General features: G+C 38.1%; 1 protein-coding gene across 1 annotated transcript; it reads right to left on the bottom strand.

Moving 5' to 3' along the window:
- Positions 1 to 3772: 3772 nt before the first annotated feature.
- Positions 3773 to 15368, bottom strand: cog3 (component of oligomeric golgi complex 3). The gene is made up of 23 exons (XM_068572993.1): positions 15190 to 15368; positions 14770 to 14916; positions 14620 to 14681; positions 13985 to 14150; positions 13373 to 13447; positions 12981 to 13073; positions 12122 to 12247; positions 11918 to 11998; positions 11783 to 11826; positions 11567 to 11693; positions 10838 to 10929; positions 10407 to 10546; positions 9594 to 9754; positions 8503 to 8611; positions 7960 to 8078; positions 7738 to 7827; positions 6989 to 7109; positions 6612 to 6700; positions 6358 to 6492; positions 5828 to 5903; positions 5581 to 5708; positions 4874 to 4972; positions 3773 to 4715 (listed from the first exon to the last, which is right to left on the bottom strand). The coding sequence occupies exons 1-23, from the start codon at positions 15355 to 15357 to the stop codon at positions 4686 to 4688; spliced, it is 2478 nt and encodes an 825-aa protein (XP_068429094.1). The 5' UTR covers positions 15358 to 15368; the 3' UTR covers positions 3773 to 4685.
- Between the last annotated feature and the right edge of the window lie 1706 nt (positions 15369 to 17074).

The raw sequence follows: 17074 nt of genomic DNA, 5'->3' as shown, positions 1-17074 counted from the left end.
AGAAAAATAAATCAAATAAAGGAGGAGTTATATGTTGTACAGTTCCTGCCATAGATAGTAGTTACTTAATGTGCTACGGTTGCTATGGTACATTCTAACCCTCTGTTAGAGATGAAGATTTAAACACTTGACTGAGAAAATCAAAATCAACTGAGATGGATTATACAAAAAGTTAATTATGCTTCCAATACAGTAGGCAGTACTTATATCAGTGTTGTATTGGGTTGTATTATATTATGCAGGTGCTTGAACTATTGTGTCTACCCCCTGCCAATTTGTGGGTTTATTAAACTGATTATATAGACCTGGTTCCAGTTAAAACTCAACTGAATATCTAACGATCCTTGCATTTGACCAGAGAATTGTCACTAATGTTATTGGGGATATGGGGAAGTGTAGGTAGTTTCTTCACATATATACACTGTGTATATATATATATATATATATATATATATATATATATATATATATATATATATATATATATATATATATATATATATATATATATATATATATATATTTGTTGTTGTAGCATTTGGAGATAACAAATAATAAATACCCAAACCAAGAAACAGTAAAAGCTTTGAAAAAAATGTAGCGTTGACATCTGAGCAGATGAGTGTGAAGGTGCATTCAATACTGGTAAGAGGATGTTTTACGGCAAGAAACTCAAAATGAGGTGCTCTTCTCCTCTGTCAACTGTAGTGATGATGTCCTTGACAAAGTAAAAGTGTTGTGAGGAGACTCAAGAGCAGGAGAGGCTTCTCTGAACTTGACTGAGTATCTTTGTCGTTTCAAAAACTAACATTTGAAACGCACTTTGCAGAGACCTTAGACAAACGGTGAATTGATGCAATTAGCATATATGAGGCCTTTTGTGTGTTTTAGAGATAATTTTACTATTGCAATAGAAATACTGAAGTTTTCTTTTCCTTGTCTCTGATATTAGACAATATGTAGATGATATGACATGGTATCCAGAGACATGGTTTTGATTTATTCATGAAGCACAAGTTAAAGACCTCAAAGAAGTTAATAAATTATGAAGTGTCTTTGTTTTTTCTCCTCAGAGCGTTCCTAAAAACATGAAGTCTGAGTTGGAGACATCCCCAGATAATTAAGTGTTGGATTCGCTCAGCAAAGAAATTCCCCAAACTCCTGCAACCTGCCAAGGAGAAACTGAGGAGTCTTTAATCTGGACAAGGTATGGAGGAATATGCTCTTTTTAAACTGCTTCTTTTTGCTCTCCTCAATAAATATGACTACATTTGTAACATGCAATTAGTCTGCGTTTGTCTTGTATCAGAACTTGCCTGTCACTGCTGCTTGTTTCAAACCATACTAGACCGTAAAATACTTTTTGAATACCTCATTAACTGGCATGTTTGGATACTATGCATTTGTGACAGTGTCTTTTTGAGAAATGAAATGGGATTTTCTTATTTAAAGAAATAAGTGTCTTCTCCAACAACATTTTCAGATCACATTCTCAAGTGGATGAGAGTCATCAGACTGTATGAAATGTTTGCTTCGAGCACTTCCAGCAGCTGAAGAAACCACCAGTGACCAACAACAGTGTTGTGTTGACCTCTCAATGTCTAGGGCTGTACCAGTTTGATAAAGAATGCAGACATATCTACTGGTTATGCTAATGACTCTACAGAAGTCAATACTAGTAATAATTATAAGCAACAACATTTGTTTATTGGAAAGGTTGGTGTACTTATTGTGCTTACCCTCTGTAATAGTTTTCACACTCTTACAATTCTGCCGATGACATGAAGTCATCTACCAGGGATTATCTGCAAAGTCAATAAAATTAAGCCAAACCAATGAAGACAACAGCCATGTTGAAAAGTTGTTTGTTAGTCAGGCTGTCTGTCGAATGTTTAAGCAAAACGGGCAAGGCTACCACTAGTGCTGCTGCCAAATGCACACCCTGCTGTCATTGGAGCTGATGGAGCCACCTGATTGGTTTAAACTTCCAAAACAGCAACGCAATCCATATTGTTGTGTAGGCAACATTTTGGCGAAACTGTGTTCATGAAATGTAACGAATAACGACACATATTGTAGGAATGTAGTAGAGTAAAAGTATAGATAATAGCTACAAAAATTAACGGAGTAAAAGTAGAAAGTATGCACTATTATTTTTACTTAGGTAAAGTACAGATACATACAAATTTACTTAAGTACAGTAACAAAGTAAAAAAATACTTTGTTACATTATACCAATGGACTTCAGTGCCATCATATGGTTGACGTTTGCGTTTGGACGACCATTGGATGGATTATCAAATTCGGTACAAAAGCCCACGGGTGCAGATTAGATAGATCCTGATGATTTTAATTTTCTTCTGAACTTCAACAAATCAAAGTTTACATTTCTCAAAATACTGTGGTTTATGACATTCAGCCTCAAATTTACATCTTGGTGTTTTTTTCAATGGATCCGATTTTCTTTCAGCATTTCTAGCATCTGAGCTGCCTGAAATAAAAGAGGGAAAAAGATCCTGGGTGGCCCGGTTATTATCTTGTATTTTGTTTTCAAAATTTTACTAATCCAATTTGGGCAATCTGATTATTTGATTAGATCAGAATTTGACTCATTGAACAAATTGAATATTTTTTTGGACTGAATTTGTGAACTATTCGTTCAGTCAAGTTTACTTTTCCAAGAAACAATTGAAATGGCCTACTTTACATCAAGTACATTTAGTATTGTTACAATTCGGCCGTTATGTGATTCCATAAGATAAGAGTAATAATAATAAATATGAATTTAGCATTTTGACATTTACTCTAGTTTTTTTCCATCGCTCCCTTCCTCTCTGCAGTTTTTCTGCTGTGAAAAGGCTCGGAAGTTATCAGAGATTCTGCTGGAGGGTGCAGCGGTTATTACCAAGGATACCGTGACTGACAGGGACCCAGCGATGCAGAAAGATCAAAGGTGAGGATTGCTCTGTTCCATTATTGGCTTTCACCATTAAATGGTTTTCAAATTAAATGTCTATGCCATTGAATTTCTGATGCTACATTTTATACCGCAGGTTGAAAGGTTTGGAATTTAAAAGCAGCTCAGATCGTCAGACCCCTAAAGCAGGTTACACACACAATCTATCACGGACAGATTTCTCACGCAGATTCCTTTTACTCATCTTTCCCTCTTGTTCATGCGTGCCGTTACACATTTAACTACATTTCGAGACACAGACACAAAGCATCTGCCACCCTACACTATTGATTATTAGATGATGCTTGAACTACCGTAGAAATCATGGATTCTGAGAACAGTGGGGCTGGCTGGACAAACGGCATGACGTCCCCCCCCCCCCCCCCCCCCCCCTCAATCCACTAATTCTATTAATCATTAATTACACTTTTCTTTATATTTCCTTGCGGTCACAGTCGAATCACGGCATTAGGTCCAAAGCTACCGGGGCCTGACATGCTTCACAAGTATCTGCAGCAGAAGAGTGCAGAGATCAATGTCCTGCTCCAGAACATCTAGTCCGTCATCACCTATCAAAAGACTGTCAGTCCTCAGAAGGTCAAACCCCGGCAAACCCCCATCTCACAGATGGAAAGATGGCAGCTGCCAATGAAACGGCAACAGTCTGCCAAGAAGACCCCCTAAAACTGACGATGTCCTTGAATGGCAGTTTCTCATTTGTGTGAAGTGACTCATACATTATTGTTGAGAAAATTTGAAATCAATGACAAAGTGCTTTCTAACAATAAATTAGAAGAACATCCATAACCTTTCATTTTTAATCAGTGTTCATAAATAGTACATCATTTTACATGGGACACACTAAAGCAAATGTCACATTGCCATTGTCCTGGTTGTTTCATTTGTTTTAGCTCTTAAGAAGACCATGAGGAAACCAATAAATCATACAGTGCAAAACTGCCAAGGTCAAAGGAGTAAAAGCATATTAGTTGCAATCAACCTATATATATATATTTATAAAAGAATAAAGTATAAACCATTGTATTTTTTTTACATATTTGCAACATAACAAAAACATTCACAAGAAACATATTTAAGAACACAGGACAAATAAAGAACTGAGTGGATTTTGCTATGATCAGAAAGAAAAACCTGTCGGACCTGAGAGTCCTGCAGTTCAGCAGGCCACCAGCGTGCGAGTGAACGTATCAAATGTTACATTTTTAAATAGAGGAATTAACTATTTTGCAGCATATTTCTCTTATCCTTCCAAACAATATAGGGAATTTAGACATCTGAATGAAATCCTTCTTATTGGCCAATAGCTACCGGGCTGATAAAAGACCCTTCAGTGCCTCTATTTGCACACCCAAAGGGTCCTTGTCCTCACTCTGTTTACACATCCCTCACCCATGCCTATGGTGTGCAAATGTGATCACAAATCTACCCTTCAGTTCCAGTCAAAAAAAATCATCATTGTTATTGACTTCAAGATGAATACCTGAACCTCAACACATTACTTAAGCCTCTGAGAATCTTTGGTCTTATCCAGGATTTTTTTTCCCCCGCCATCAATTCAGCAGTCCCGGTCAAGCTTGCCGCTCAGGTGGCGCGTCTCTGGTCATCTTGCATACTCAGCCTCACAGCTCCTGGTCATGGTTGGAGTTGCAATATCCCATTGCTATCCAAAGGGTGTTTTTTACCTGAATTTCCACGCCAAACTTGCACATTACTTATTCACAGACAGCAGCAGGTTAATCTGAAAGAGAGCCGTAAAAAATGATGAGTGCTCACCGTGGCTTAGCTGGCAAACGTTATCTAACGGTTCTCCACTTAAGTTGCTCTCAGCAGTTTTGGATGTTATCATTAAAACTATGTTAGGTGCCTTTGGGCTGTGACAGTCCCACAGTACTGTACCTGCTCCATCGACGGACATGCAATGATTTGAAGGTCTTCTCCGCTGTATTCCTCCTGAAGCGAGGCATGCAGTCTTTGGAATACCTGCTGGATGTTATTCTGTGGGAAAAGCCATCCTATTACCGAGTGCTGGAGAGAAATTAATACTACATTTCCATCTGGCCTATGTCCCCTCACTATCTTGTTTCCATGTCAACCGCAGAATTTAGTTTCCCTCTCATTCAGCTTCACCTGGCACATTGATTAACAGTACACAGGCGGCACAAAGATTTCTCTATTAGCACTTAACCACATAGATAATTTAGAGCTTAAGGAACAATTGTAAAGCCAAATGTAAATAAAAGGGTCAGCCCAACACTGTATGTCTCTCTAAATTGATTGACAGATCTTTCACTACAGTGACTAAGCCTTGCTAATGATAAATATGGATGCTGTGAGAGGTTCGTTTCCATGATTGTCTGCATACAACGCTGCACAACAGACCTACACTTTCAATATCTATGAGGGAAGAAAAAGACAATTGCATTTTTCAGTGATACATTAGAATAACCTCTAATTTACATTATTTCTGAAAATTACTGATTTGACCTTTGAGTGCAAACATGGGATCGCTGCTTTTCAAATATTGTATGGTATAATTGTTTGAGCTTTAACAAGTGCTTGCAAAGAAACTGAACAATCTACAACCTAGCGTTTCCACCACCCACCCGGACCGGCTTGAAAAGGATGAACTCTGTGTCTCTATTGGCCAGGTACAAGGACATGCTCTGTAAAGTGCTTGGCAGCTTGCTCTTCATCACACGGTAGGTAGTCGCCACTATATCGTTGATCTTGGCTGAAAAGAGGAAAAAGGACAAGCAGAAAAAAATCATCGACATACCCTCTAGCATGCGCTATACACGTTTTGATGAATTACAGTATAATACCAGTGGTGTTTGACGAGACAAATCTTACCTGGCTGTGCCCAAGGTTGCTGAGACAGACTGTATGTGGGACCCCCTTGGATAGCCATAGTTTTAAGAGCTGCAACCTAAATGCAGACATTAAAAACAAAACAATCTGAAAGTTCTTAATTGGTGCTGGTGTTACTATTAACCATGCAAAAAAAAAGCACAAGTGAATGTGATCCCAATTTGGTAAATTTAACACAGTATTGAATTCGACAAAGCGTAGTATTTACTTTTCAAATAAATAACTGAGGGAGGCGTGTAGAAATAAAAGACCGGCAACAAATTATTGCCGCACAATTGCGGCATGAAAAGACTTTAGAACAATTAAATATCAACACACACGCACGAGAGAAGTTAAATAAAACAACAGCCGTTTTATCTTCAGTTGTCCTTACTGTACCAAAACTCTCAGTAATTAGTGAATAAGCAAATATTTTTTTATTTATTTACATTATTAAAAAAGTAAAGGCTGAAGAAAAAAATGAAGGTCAGGATGAGCCATCAAAACCTGAGGCAAAGTCTGCCTTTATTTACCTTAGTGAGAAACTCCTCAAGGTTCCCCACAAAGATCTGAGTCTGTTGCTGAATGAACTGCTCACAACTGAACTTCAGGTGTCGGTCCACATCCTTTTTAGAGTCAATGTAGTGCTCCTTTATCTCTGGTGTTCCCTGTGGGCCACATAGACAAAGAGTTTAGTACTATCAAGTGCCGTTTGTCTGAGCAAGGGTGCAATCAAACACAAAGTGTATGGAAGGTTTCATAAAATAAGCACAAAAAAAAACGCTACCTCCAACAGGAATTCAAGGATGGCGTTGTGACTGTTAAGACGGAAGAATTTGGGAACAGCCTTAGGGTTCAGGATTTTGAAGGCAGCATCTTCACACAAAGCAGAGATTAAATCTTGGCTGATGTAGAATTAGAGTGCCCTCTAGTGCTACAAATTTAATATGACCTTGACTGAGATGAGGGGCAATAGAAGGAGCAAATCTGCCCTGTGAGCCATCAGTTAATTTACATTATGGTGTTGGATTACACTGTAATTTCCACATTAATTGTTGCCACCGGTGCATGTGATAGGCAGAAGTTGCTTAATGAGCATGAGAATGTAATGACCGGCTTTATGGAGCTGAACACCAATGTTCCTTCCACCTTTAATTATCTCACCTCGCGTTTTCTTCAGATCCAGTGAGATTTCCTTGATGGCAAAATCGGTGTGAAATGGGGCAATCTGTTCACGCACTATCAGCAGGTGCTTGATCAGGAAAAGTTGCCCGTCTATTTGCGTCTACAGAAAGTGATAGCACACTGTTAAATCCACAATGCAGCCTGCCAACACAAAAGGGCATCTGCTGACTATCCAAGCTACAGAGAACATAGAAAGCATAAGCTCAGAGACGATAAGGAATATGTCTAATTGATAACTGCTGATTAACCAAAGCTGGAAAGGGACTTAACTGACCAAAATAAGGCTTTTTTTAAAAAAATGTATTGCTCAGTTAGCGATTAAAACATTGGGAAACAGACATCATCAACATGGGGTGGGAACGTATCCTCTGAGATTGATGTTGCTGCTTTAATTTGAAGTGTTCGGTTGAAACGGGCCAGTTAGCACAGACAGACAGCAAATTTGAAGGTGAGAGAATCCCATAAATAAAGAATGGTCTGTTGAACAGTCTGTAGAGCATAATAAAGCACCCATTAAAATAAACTTTAAATGACATCCCAGCTGCTTTAGTTAGGGATCTGCTAGCAGAATGGAATTTGAATAACAGAGCACATTTTATTGAAGAGGGAACTGATCTTATTATGACTCAAAAGTAAGGCTTATTTTCAGCTATTCTTAAAATAATACAATTCTGGAACGTTCAGTAAAAATATAAAACCATACTCTGCTCTTAACCATGTGTGCCAACCTTGTTTTTAAGGATGATATCTGAAGCTTTAAGCAGGGACTGGATGCAGGCAGATAAGGCTTCTTGAGATAAACCCTGAAAGACTGCTCTCTGGAAAAAGACCAAGTCACAGTAAGAAACACATGAATAAGAAATGCATTGAAGAAAACAACTATGTCACACATTTTACCATATTCAAGGATGGGAGACTATAAACTAAATAAAAACTGGGCACGCACTCACATCTATACATCTGTAGAGCTTGGAAAGACAAACCAGTGTTCGTCTGACAGTAGGGTACCACATGCCGTGCAGATCAGCAGGAGAGATAGATGTCTGGAGGCGGGATGCTTCTACATTGCCTGTATTTTTTGTACAAAAGGGGAAGAGCGCTATCAGGCAACAATTACACCAAATTACACTATCTATCTATATATCTATATAGATATGTGTGTGTGTATATATATATATATATATATATATATATATATATATATATATATATATATATATATATATATATATATATATATATAGATAGATATAGATATAGATATAGATATATAGATATAGATATGTGTGTATATATCTAGATAGATAGATATGTGTATGTATCTAGATAGATAGATAGATATGTGTGTGTATCTAGATAGATAGATAGATAGATAGATAGATAGATAGATAGATAGATATGTGTATCTAGATAGATAGATATGTGTATCTAGATAAATAGATATGTGTATCTAGATAGATAGATAGATATAACAATAAACTTGAAAAACGAACCAGCATTACTGTTTCTTCTACCATCAGGATCCTCAAGCTGAACATCAGAAAACATGGACTCTTGTGACATCTGCTTCATCTGCTCCTCCTTCAAGCTCTGAGCAATTCTCTATTTGCAAGAGTTAGAAGATAGAATGTGTTAGCTTGTACTTTTCCAATTTAATTCAAGAAAGGAGTAATTAAATATAATTAGAAAATACAACTCAAAAGGTATTTAATAACATGTGCAGATGTTCACAAACCTAAAGACCAAGGCAACAGTTTGCATAATTAATTATGTTCTTCAAGGACCTAGGTAGAAAGTGTTATATGTTGGAAAGTCACTTTGTTTCTTTGCTTCATTAGGACAGCTACAGTTAAAAAAAAGAAGAAAAAAAAAGCCTTTAATAAAATAAAATTGAACTTGCTATAACCAACAAAACCATTTAAAATAATTTGACATTGAGGATATAGGGTACATGAAACACATTTAAGAGTTTTAAAAAAGTTAGTCAAGACGCATAGTTGTCTTTAACCACATGTGGAGACATTCAATATTGACTGTTTTATTATTATTATTATTATTATTATTATTATTAATATAGGCTTAAATTGACTGGAATTTAACTCGCAACATTAAGATAAATGTGCTTGTTACGTCGGACATAACATGCATTTTAACAATGAGGCTCTGGGAACTGTTAACGCAAAATGGCCGATTTGACCACACAAGGGCGGCCATGCGTGTCTTGCGTGCTTGCGTCTCTGTGTAAAACCCGTGTATAAATCAGCCTTAAGAGGCGCTCGGGTCTGAGCTCTCTCTCGCTCCCTCTTTCCCTCTCTCCAAGACGGCAGGTTGGGTTTGGGCACAACGATCAGGTTTGCCTCTGGTTGGTATAACTAAATTAACTATATTTGTTGGCAAATCATTCACTCCTGTGTATTCCCTCCTTTTTGTGATGGCCACACAGCCCGGTTCGTGACAATAGAAAAATGGTCAATACATGAAAAGGTAATATGAATTAGTTGCAGCAGGGTGAGTAGAACTAAAGTACAATTAGTGGAGGTTTCACAAAGAGAAAATAACATCCCTTTCAGCTTATAAAACTCACCTCCATCATTTCTAGTTTCTCGGGATAGGCCAGATCCCCTGGAGCTGGGTTGTAGCCTGTGATATCAGTCTGTATGTAAATGTGAGTCCTGTAGACCAGCCTCTCCTGGACGTCCTCGAGCATCTCCTTCACTACTGCGTCAAAGGCCCCCAACTGAGTAGCTAAATAGAAGAACTCAGGTAAGTTTACAGTTCATCATAAATCAAAATCACAACAAGGTTGTATTGGGTCTTAAGTATAAAAACGATCGATAGTGGATGGTGTGAAGCAAAGTGCTAAACCAAGAAGTCTGTTTCAAAAGGAACAGCATTAGCCTACCAGCACCTCTAAAACTCACTAATTAACATGTTGTACCATGTTTAAGCCAGAGAGCAAATGTAACATCAGAATCAGATCCATTTATTCTCCACATATGTTTGCACTACATATTCCTGTTTTCCTGGAGGTTATGCATCAGACTATACCTTAACCCTATACTTTATACCTAACCCTACTTATTGGGAGTAGTAACTTCTATGGGGTCTCTACTAGCTGCAACCAAGACATAGTCCAGTTCATAACCCTTGTAAAAAAAAAAAAAAAGAAGCAATTTGGTGTTTGTACACTTTGGTTTTTGGACATGTTATACATATTTAGTGATTTCATCATTTTTTTTCCAAAAAAAAGCACAACTTCAAAAGACATGGGGTGTGCATACTTTCTTGGGACTATATTGTTCCCCAAATGCCAGCACAGATGTATCTTAGTAACTCAGAAGTTAAAACTCCATGTGACAAGTGAGACAATTTGAGGAGAACAAAAGCTCCAACCTACCATTGTTATGAACATGGTCCTCCAGCATCTCATTCTTGAGGATACTGCAGAGCTCAGACAGGGTTTCCAGGTGGACGATGTGGATGATTAGAGGCCGTAGGACATCATACAGGGACAAGCATAACTTCTCTAGCAGCTCACTGATGAAGATGAAACACCATTTCATTGCTTGGTACATCTGAGAGAAGTCTAAAATTATACTTTCTGCTCAATTAAAGCATTGACGGTCATTCAAGTTAAGTTAAAGTAATGACTAAAAATAATTGTGCAAACTGTTGAATAAAGTTTTGCTTATAAAATGGTAATACAAATTGCACATGCTGTGTAAATTGCTATTTCAAGCACTCAACATATCAAGCCAAACTTGACACAGCTGTCTGACGCCCAATGTGTTCAGTGATCATGATAGTACGAAGGCGGGTGCTACTCACTCTAGTTTAGGTGAAGGCTTTGAAAAGAACTCATTGTACAGTTGGTGTTCATCCTGGCAGACGTGAACCATAAAGGCACAGCCACTGCGAACCTGTACAAATACACATAATGATCACCGGCATTGGCTGAACTTCAAACAAGCAAACACCTCCTCCCACATGAATGATGCAGGCACCTATTATAGCAATCATTAACAAGATGCATAACCTTTCAAGTTTCATTAAAAGAAAAATCTCGGACAGGTGATGCCGCTGTTATGACGTTTGTTGTATGAAGGTCTGACCTTTAATTGTAGCATCCCCATCAAGCCAATTAGTGAAGTGTTTTTAAATGCCACAACAGCATTAAAAAACACAGCTTGTCTGGGAGCCAAAATGATTTCTGAAATATCAAATTGGAATAAAAATGTTTTACCCCGAATTATTGAGCTAACCGTCAGGTCAGTTATATTTTTAAACACTAGAGGAATACAGCACAATAGTCACTGCTTTATGGATGAGGTTTGACCGAGTATACAAACAACACTGCACAGTAATTTACGTGTGAACAAAACAAGAGTAAGCTGTGGATGCATGCTGTGCACAATCTCAATTATCATGTGCACGGCTTTGAGTGCGCATTAACACTCCAGAAAATATCCCAGCGGGACCATACTGTGCATTCTCTGTAAGCTCAAATGTCACATTATTTCTAAAGGGCAGGTCTGCTTTAAACAAGTCATGCCTTACCAGAGCACAGTGGTCTTTAATGTTTTGGTTGGTCAGGTCAGTAATGGTGGATGCAATGCTGGGACTGAGGAGCAGCTCTCTCTGGTCAAGGTAGCACTGATGGATTTCATCGAGCAGCTGATGGTATCTGCTCACATTAATATACGGAGGAAAGAGTTCATTTAGTACAAGAAGAAATAACAGAAATGCTGCGACTTTAGAAAAGCCAACACTCACTCAGGAATCTTCTCTGCTCGCTGTTCTATCTGTTCAATCAGTGACTGAAAGAAGATCAAAATATTGTTGAGAATGTCTTATTACACAAAATGAGCCATGTATAGTGTTTGTGGGAAATAAAAACAATATACTCACTCTGACTTTCGGTGCAGCTGCTCTATACTTCACATAGTACAGTGTAAAGGCATTATCTGCATTAGTCAAGCCCATCGGATCCTAGGGGAGACAAAACAATTAAATCAATTATTGATATTGGAGCAGGCAAATATACTGTTCAATATATTTGCCTCACTTCCCCATTGTTGGCTTGTAAGAGGAGGAAATGTGACTTTTCCTTACCCTTTTTGTTAACTGGCTTGTGAGATGCTGCATTGTGTTCACAATGTGGATCTTCATGAAGTGCATAGCTTTAGAAAGACATTGTTTGAACTTGGCCAAATAAACTGGATAGTCCTTGAAATTGGGCTGCAATTAATAGATTTGCAAATGTTAAGACAGCTTTAGTTGTGCTCACATATCATGTATTGCATGCATAATCATACAGATTTATCAATTTAACATAATATTGCCATGGTCTTCAATCTAAAACTTCCCACTTTATGTGTGTGTATGTATGCATGTGTGTGTATGTAGGTATATATATATATATATATATATATATATATATATATATATATATATATATATATATATATATATATATATATATATATATATATATAACTGCCTTTTCTAAAAAATTTGGGCTTTTACTTTGAAAGCGATTAATTTAGCCGCGCCGCGTGCTTCCATAGCCTCGCCAGACGATTTGCTGGAGTTGAGCTTGACGCGAAAGCTCGTATTGTTCTGTAGTTTCTGTTCACTTTTGTATAAAGTTAATCAATTGCTGGTCTTTAACATATTTAAGTTAAGCAACAGACTGAACATGGACCAAAGAAGGAGTGGTTTGTCCCTCACTGTGTTAACACCTAACGCGACGTGAATTTGACGTGCGACCAGATTCAATGTGAAGTCAACGCAAAATGCGCTGCGGGGCGAAAAAGCGTTTTTTATCCATCCATCCACCCATCCACCCATCCATCACCCATCCATCAATTACAGAGCATGCATTTAATCATCTAGTGTTTAATTATTCTATATCTTGAAATAAAATTACATTTGTACAAACCAAATTTAATTGAGAGTGCAAGCTACTTACATGTGAAGAAACATATTCAATGCAGTCATCCAATTTTGACAGCATTGGTATAAAGCCTTCACTATTTACAGACAGGGTTGGTGAGTTCAGTTTCTGCAAAGACAAAGAAAAACATTGTTAAATTTGATTTAGCAGTTACCACTGCCAGAAATGTCTGCTTTCTATTTGGAACAAAGCAAAAGTAAAATCTGTTTAAAAAAAACAGTTGTACAGATTTTACTTTGATGTTTGAAAGGATTAGGAGATAAAACATTTAATTTACATAATGATATAGAAAAGGTAGCTGAGAGATAATTGATGATTTTAAGATTCATAGGACAATAAACATAAACATCATCTACAAGGCATGGATTTAGCTATCAAGATGTAGACAACCGAGAAAAGAAACCTACCGTGTTTATGTTTTCTAACTCATTAAAATATGACAGTTTCTGCTGTATGCTCTCTGCCAGGTCAACAAGCTCTGACTGCGAGGGAAAAAAAAAACACAGCCAACATAACAAACGTGACGTTTTAATTTAATTTCAAGTTGAATTCAGTTGAAGTCCCTCGAATGGTCCAATCAATTTATGAACAGAAGCAGCAGCTTTCTGCATTGAAAAAATAAATAAAACTACAGTGCCAATAAGATATGAAATATGTCCCAGCACAGATTTGTTTAATCTCCTGAATGCCTGCAAGCAATTCAGACAAGCTTGTATTTATTCCCACTATTCTGAACTTGATAGGGGACAGCGTTTACAGTCATCTTTGGTGACTTTTTATGGTCTTACCACAGTTATTTTACACAACTTTCTAATTTAGAACAGCTTCAACGTTTAGATCGTACAGGCAGATAATTCTGTAGTTTCTGGGTTTGGGAGTGATGTTAATTTTTGCTCATATTTAGCACTTAGCTTGTCCTAGAAAAGGTACTCACTAAAATTACAATTGAAACCAAGTGTCAGTGATTTGATTCATCGGTGACTTGGGTTAATAGCTGGATACAACAGAGTGCAGCTTACCTGCTCTTTTAAGAGCTGTTCGCAGGCCTCATGTAAGGTGCCAGTCTTATTGGACACAAACAGATACTGTTTCTGAAGAGAATCCAAGTGCTCCAGAGCAGTGCAAACATCTTTCAGGATAGCGTTACATTGTTCCTGGTAACAGTTTAAATCATCTCTGGTTTTCCTGGAGGTGAAAGCAGAAATATCATCAGTTTGCTTTCCAAGATGATGCAGTTAAGCCATGTCCAGGTTTGTAGAGCAAGTTGACAATGTTTTAATACTGAGCAGAAAGCAGATTTAGTCATACACAGTCAGATACACAGTCTTAGGATTTGCCACAACTGTGACTACTTTAATCTTCTTCATTAGGTTATGATTAGTTACATGGTCTGTGTATGTGTGTGTGTGTGTGTGTGTGGAGGGAGGGGGGGGGGGGGGGGGCTCTCAGGGTTTTATTCTAGGAGAAGAGGGAGGGGGGGCTCATGTGTTTCCGATACTTGATGCTAGTGGTCATAATATATTAATATCAATTGTAATAACACGTGTCAAAGTAGGTCGTTTGCAATGAACTCTTTTAAAAGTCCTCTAAAAAAAAGTGCATGGCCAAAACATTCTGCACAGTATCAGATAAAACCACTTAAACAAGCACGCACCTGTATTTTGAGCTCTCGTCCTGGTCCATGTTTGCCTGCAACTTAGCAAACCAGGCAAAAAACTGCAACACAAGTTGTCAGTGTGTTAAAACCATGTACCTTATTGTGATGAGAGTACATCCAACAGGCTGCAGCACTGTTTACTATCACCTGTTGTGCAGTTTCTATCCGGTCATTCCCCATGTCGAGCATCTGGAAACCCTTGAGCAGGACGTCCTCTGTTGACGCAGGCACTGTCGCCAAGAAGGGAGATTGCAAGGAACGCGACGAAAGGCTGCACAAGTCCTCAATAGGCAACTGCAACAACAAAGCGGGGCTCTTTAATCCTGAACGTATACGTTGACGTCGCAGTGCAAGCTTGCAGCTAAACCTACAAGCTAACGTGCTAATTTGTAGCGTTAAGCCTCAATTCTCGGAGAGAGAGAGAGAGAGAGAGAGAGAGAGAGAGAGAGAGAGAGAGAGAGAGAGAGAGAGAGAGAAACATTCAGGTTAGGTCGTCACACTGACGTTAAAGAAAGTAATGTAGCAACCCCTGTTAGCACGCTAGCTGGCTCAGGAGTCACAGCTCACCTCTGACGGGACAGAGAGCGTCTCCGCTGCGGTTCGGATCTCCAGGACAGCGTCCATTTGTTTCTCGGTGAGGGGAGCCATGGCGTCGGTGCGGCGGTCCCAAAACGATAGTTTCTCCCGTGTTTCTTTATCTGTTAGGTCCAGGAGGGACTGGTCCGTGGACGCCATCGTCACTTCGTACAGCGCCAACGTCAGCAGCGAAAAACGCGCAGGTACTTCCTGTTCCGGGAGTGTGGGCGGGGCTTGGAGAAGTAGCTGTCAGTGTAATTCTAAAGTAGTTAAATTTTGTAAAGCGTGTATTTTATTTGAGTACTTTTAGTGAGCTTGACCTGCCGCAGATCATGCAAACAATATAAACTATATGTGTGTGTTAATTGTTTATTGTCTATCTTCAATTTGGCATAACGTTCAGATTCAGATTCAACTTTGTCATTGCATAGTACAAGTACTAGTACAACGAAATGCGGTCTTAGTATTTGACCAGGGTGCAAAAAAAGCAGTAAAAGTGCAGTGCAATGTGCTGGATGACAATGCCAGCCTAAACAGTATGGGACAGTATATACAGTGGATATGAAATGCAGATATAAACAGTAAAATGGAAGTGTGTATTGTCATTGGAGGAAGGCGTGTGTGTGTGTGTGTGTGTGTGTGTGTGTGTGTGTGTGTGTGTGTGTGTGTGTGCGTGCGTGCGTGCGTGCGTGCGTGCGTGCGTGCGTGCGGGAGGGGTTGGTGGTTGTGGTGGTGATGGAGGGTTTGAGGCTATCACCGTGCTGCAGCGTTAAGGACGTAAACTCCGGATACATCCATGTTCGGTATTCATGATATCTATGCTTTTTTTGTAATGTTTTTATTTTAGTTTTTATGTTAGATTGGATATGTGTTTGGTTGTGTCTGTTCTTTTTGTTTCTTTTCTGCAATTATTATTACTCGCACCAATATGTTTTAGGTATGTTGGTTTTAGTGATACTCAAATTATTCTTTCTATTTAAATTACAGAAGGTTACAATTTTAATAGATCCATAAATAAATAAGTAAATTATTAAATTTAGCAGCTGTTGGAACAATATTGTCATTTTACATTAATCTAATTTTGATTGTTCTTGATCATATAAAATGTATTCTGTATTTACAGTGAGTCAAAGTTGCATCAGTTCTCATCTGGATGACACTTGCCTGATGACACACACACACACACACACACACACACACACACACACACATACATCATTCCTTCTTTTTGTTTTGCACCAAGGACCAGGAAAACACAATCATGTCCCTTTATGAGCTGAAATGATGGACAGTCTCTATTATCACTTATTTTCTCTTACCTTCTCTTTTATTTTCTTCTCTTCTCTTATCTCATCTGAGGCTAACTCTATAAGTATTACAAAGCTAACATCAGAAGACAAATAAACCAACATAATAGATTATATTTCTAGATGTGACAGACATGGCATCCAACACAATCGTTTATAATAGAAAATATAAATCCAGCAGGTGGAGCCCCGAGGCACATTTTTTTAAATTTCAAAATGAGATTTTCAAATTCTTGTTCATGTCTGCAAATTTAGATTAAAGCACTTAACGACGACAAAGTGCCTTATCATCACAAATACAGAGCTTAATTTTCATGCCTGCCAAAGACGTTTTTTGTTTCAAACAAAACTTGTGGGTTTTTTTTGTTTCGTTCTAGGTATTTTGTATGCATCATCATGTAAAGCAGACACTGGGCCCCTCTAACAACAGCCCTTTGGATTGGAATTTTTATTTTCCACAATATGCTTAGGATATAATAAAATTATGTGATGTTGAAAAAGTGATGCTGTGATCATATGGCTTTTTTAATCAACACAGCATTGTATTACATGATTGTGATAAAACATAG

The sequence above is a fragment of the Clinocottus analis genome, unplaced genomic scaffold (assembly GCF_023055335.1).
Source record: "Clinocottus analis isolate CAN_PGR_092001 unplaced genomic scaffold, fCliAna1.0.p SCAF_12, whole genome shotgun sequence".
NCBI classification, from domain to species: Eukaryota; Metazoa; Chordata; class Actinopteri; order Perciformes; family Cottidae; genus Clinocottus; species Clinocottus analis.
This window is presented reverse-complemented; position numbering and strand designations above follow the sequence as displayed.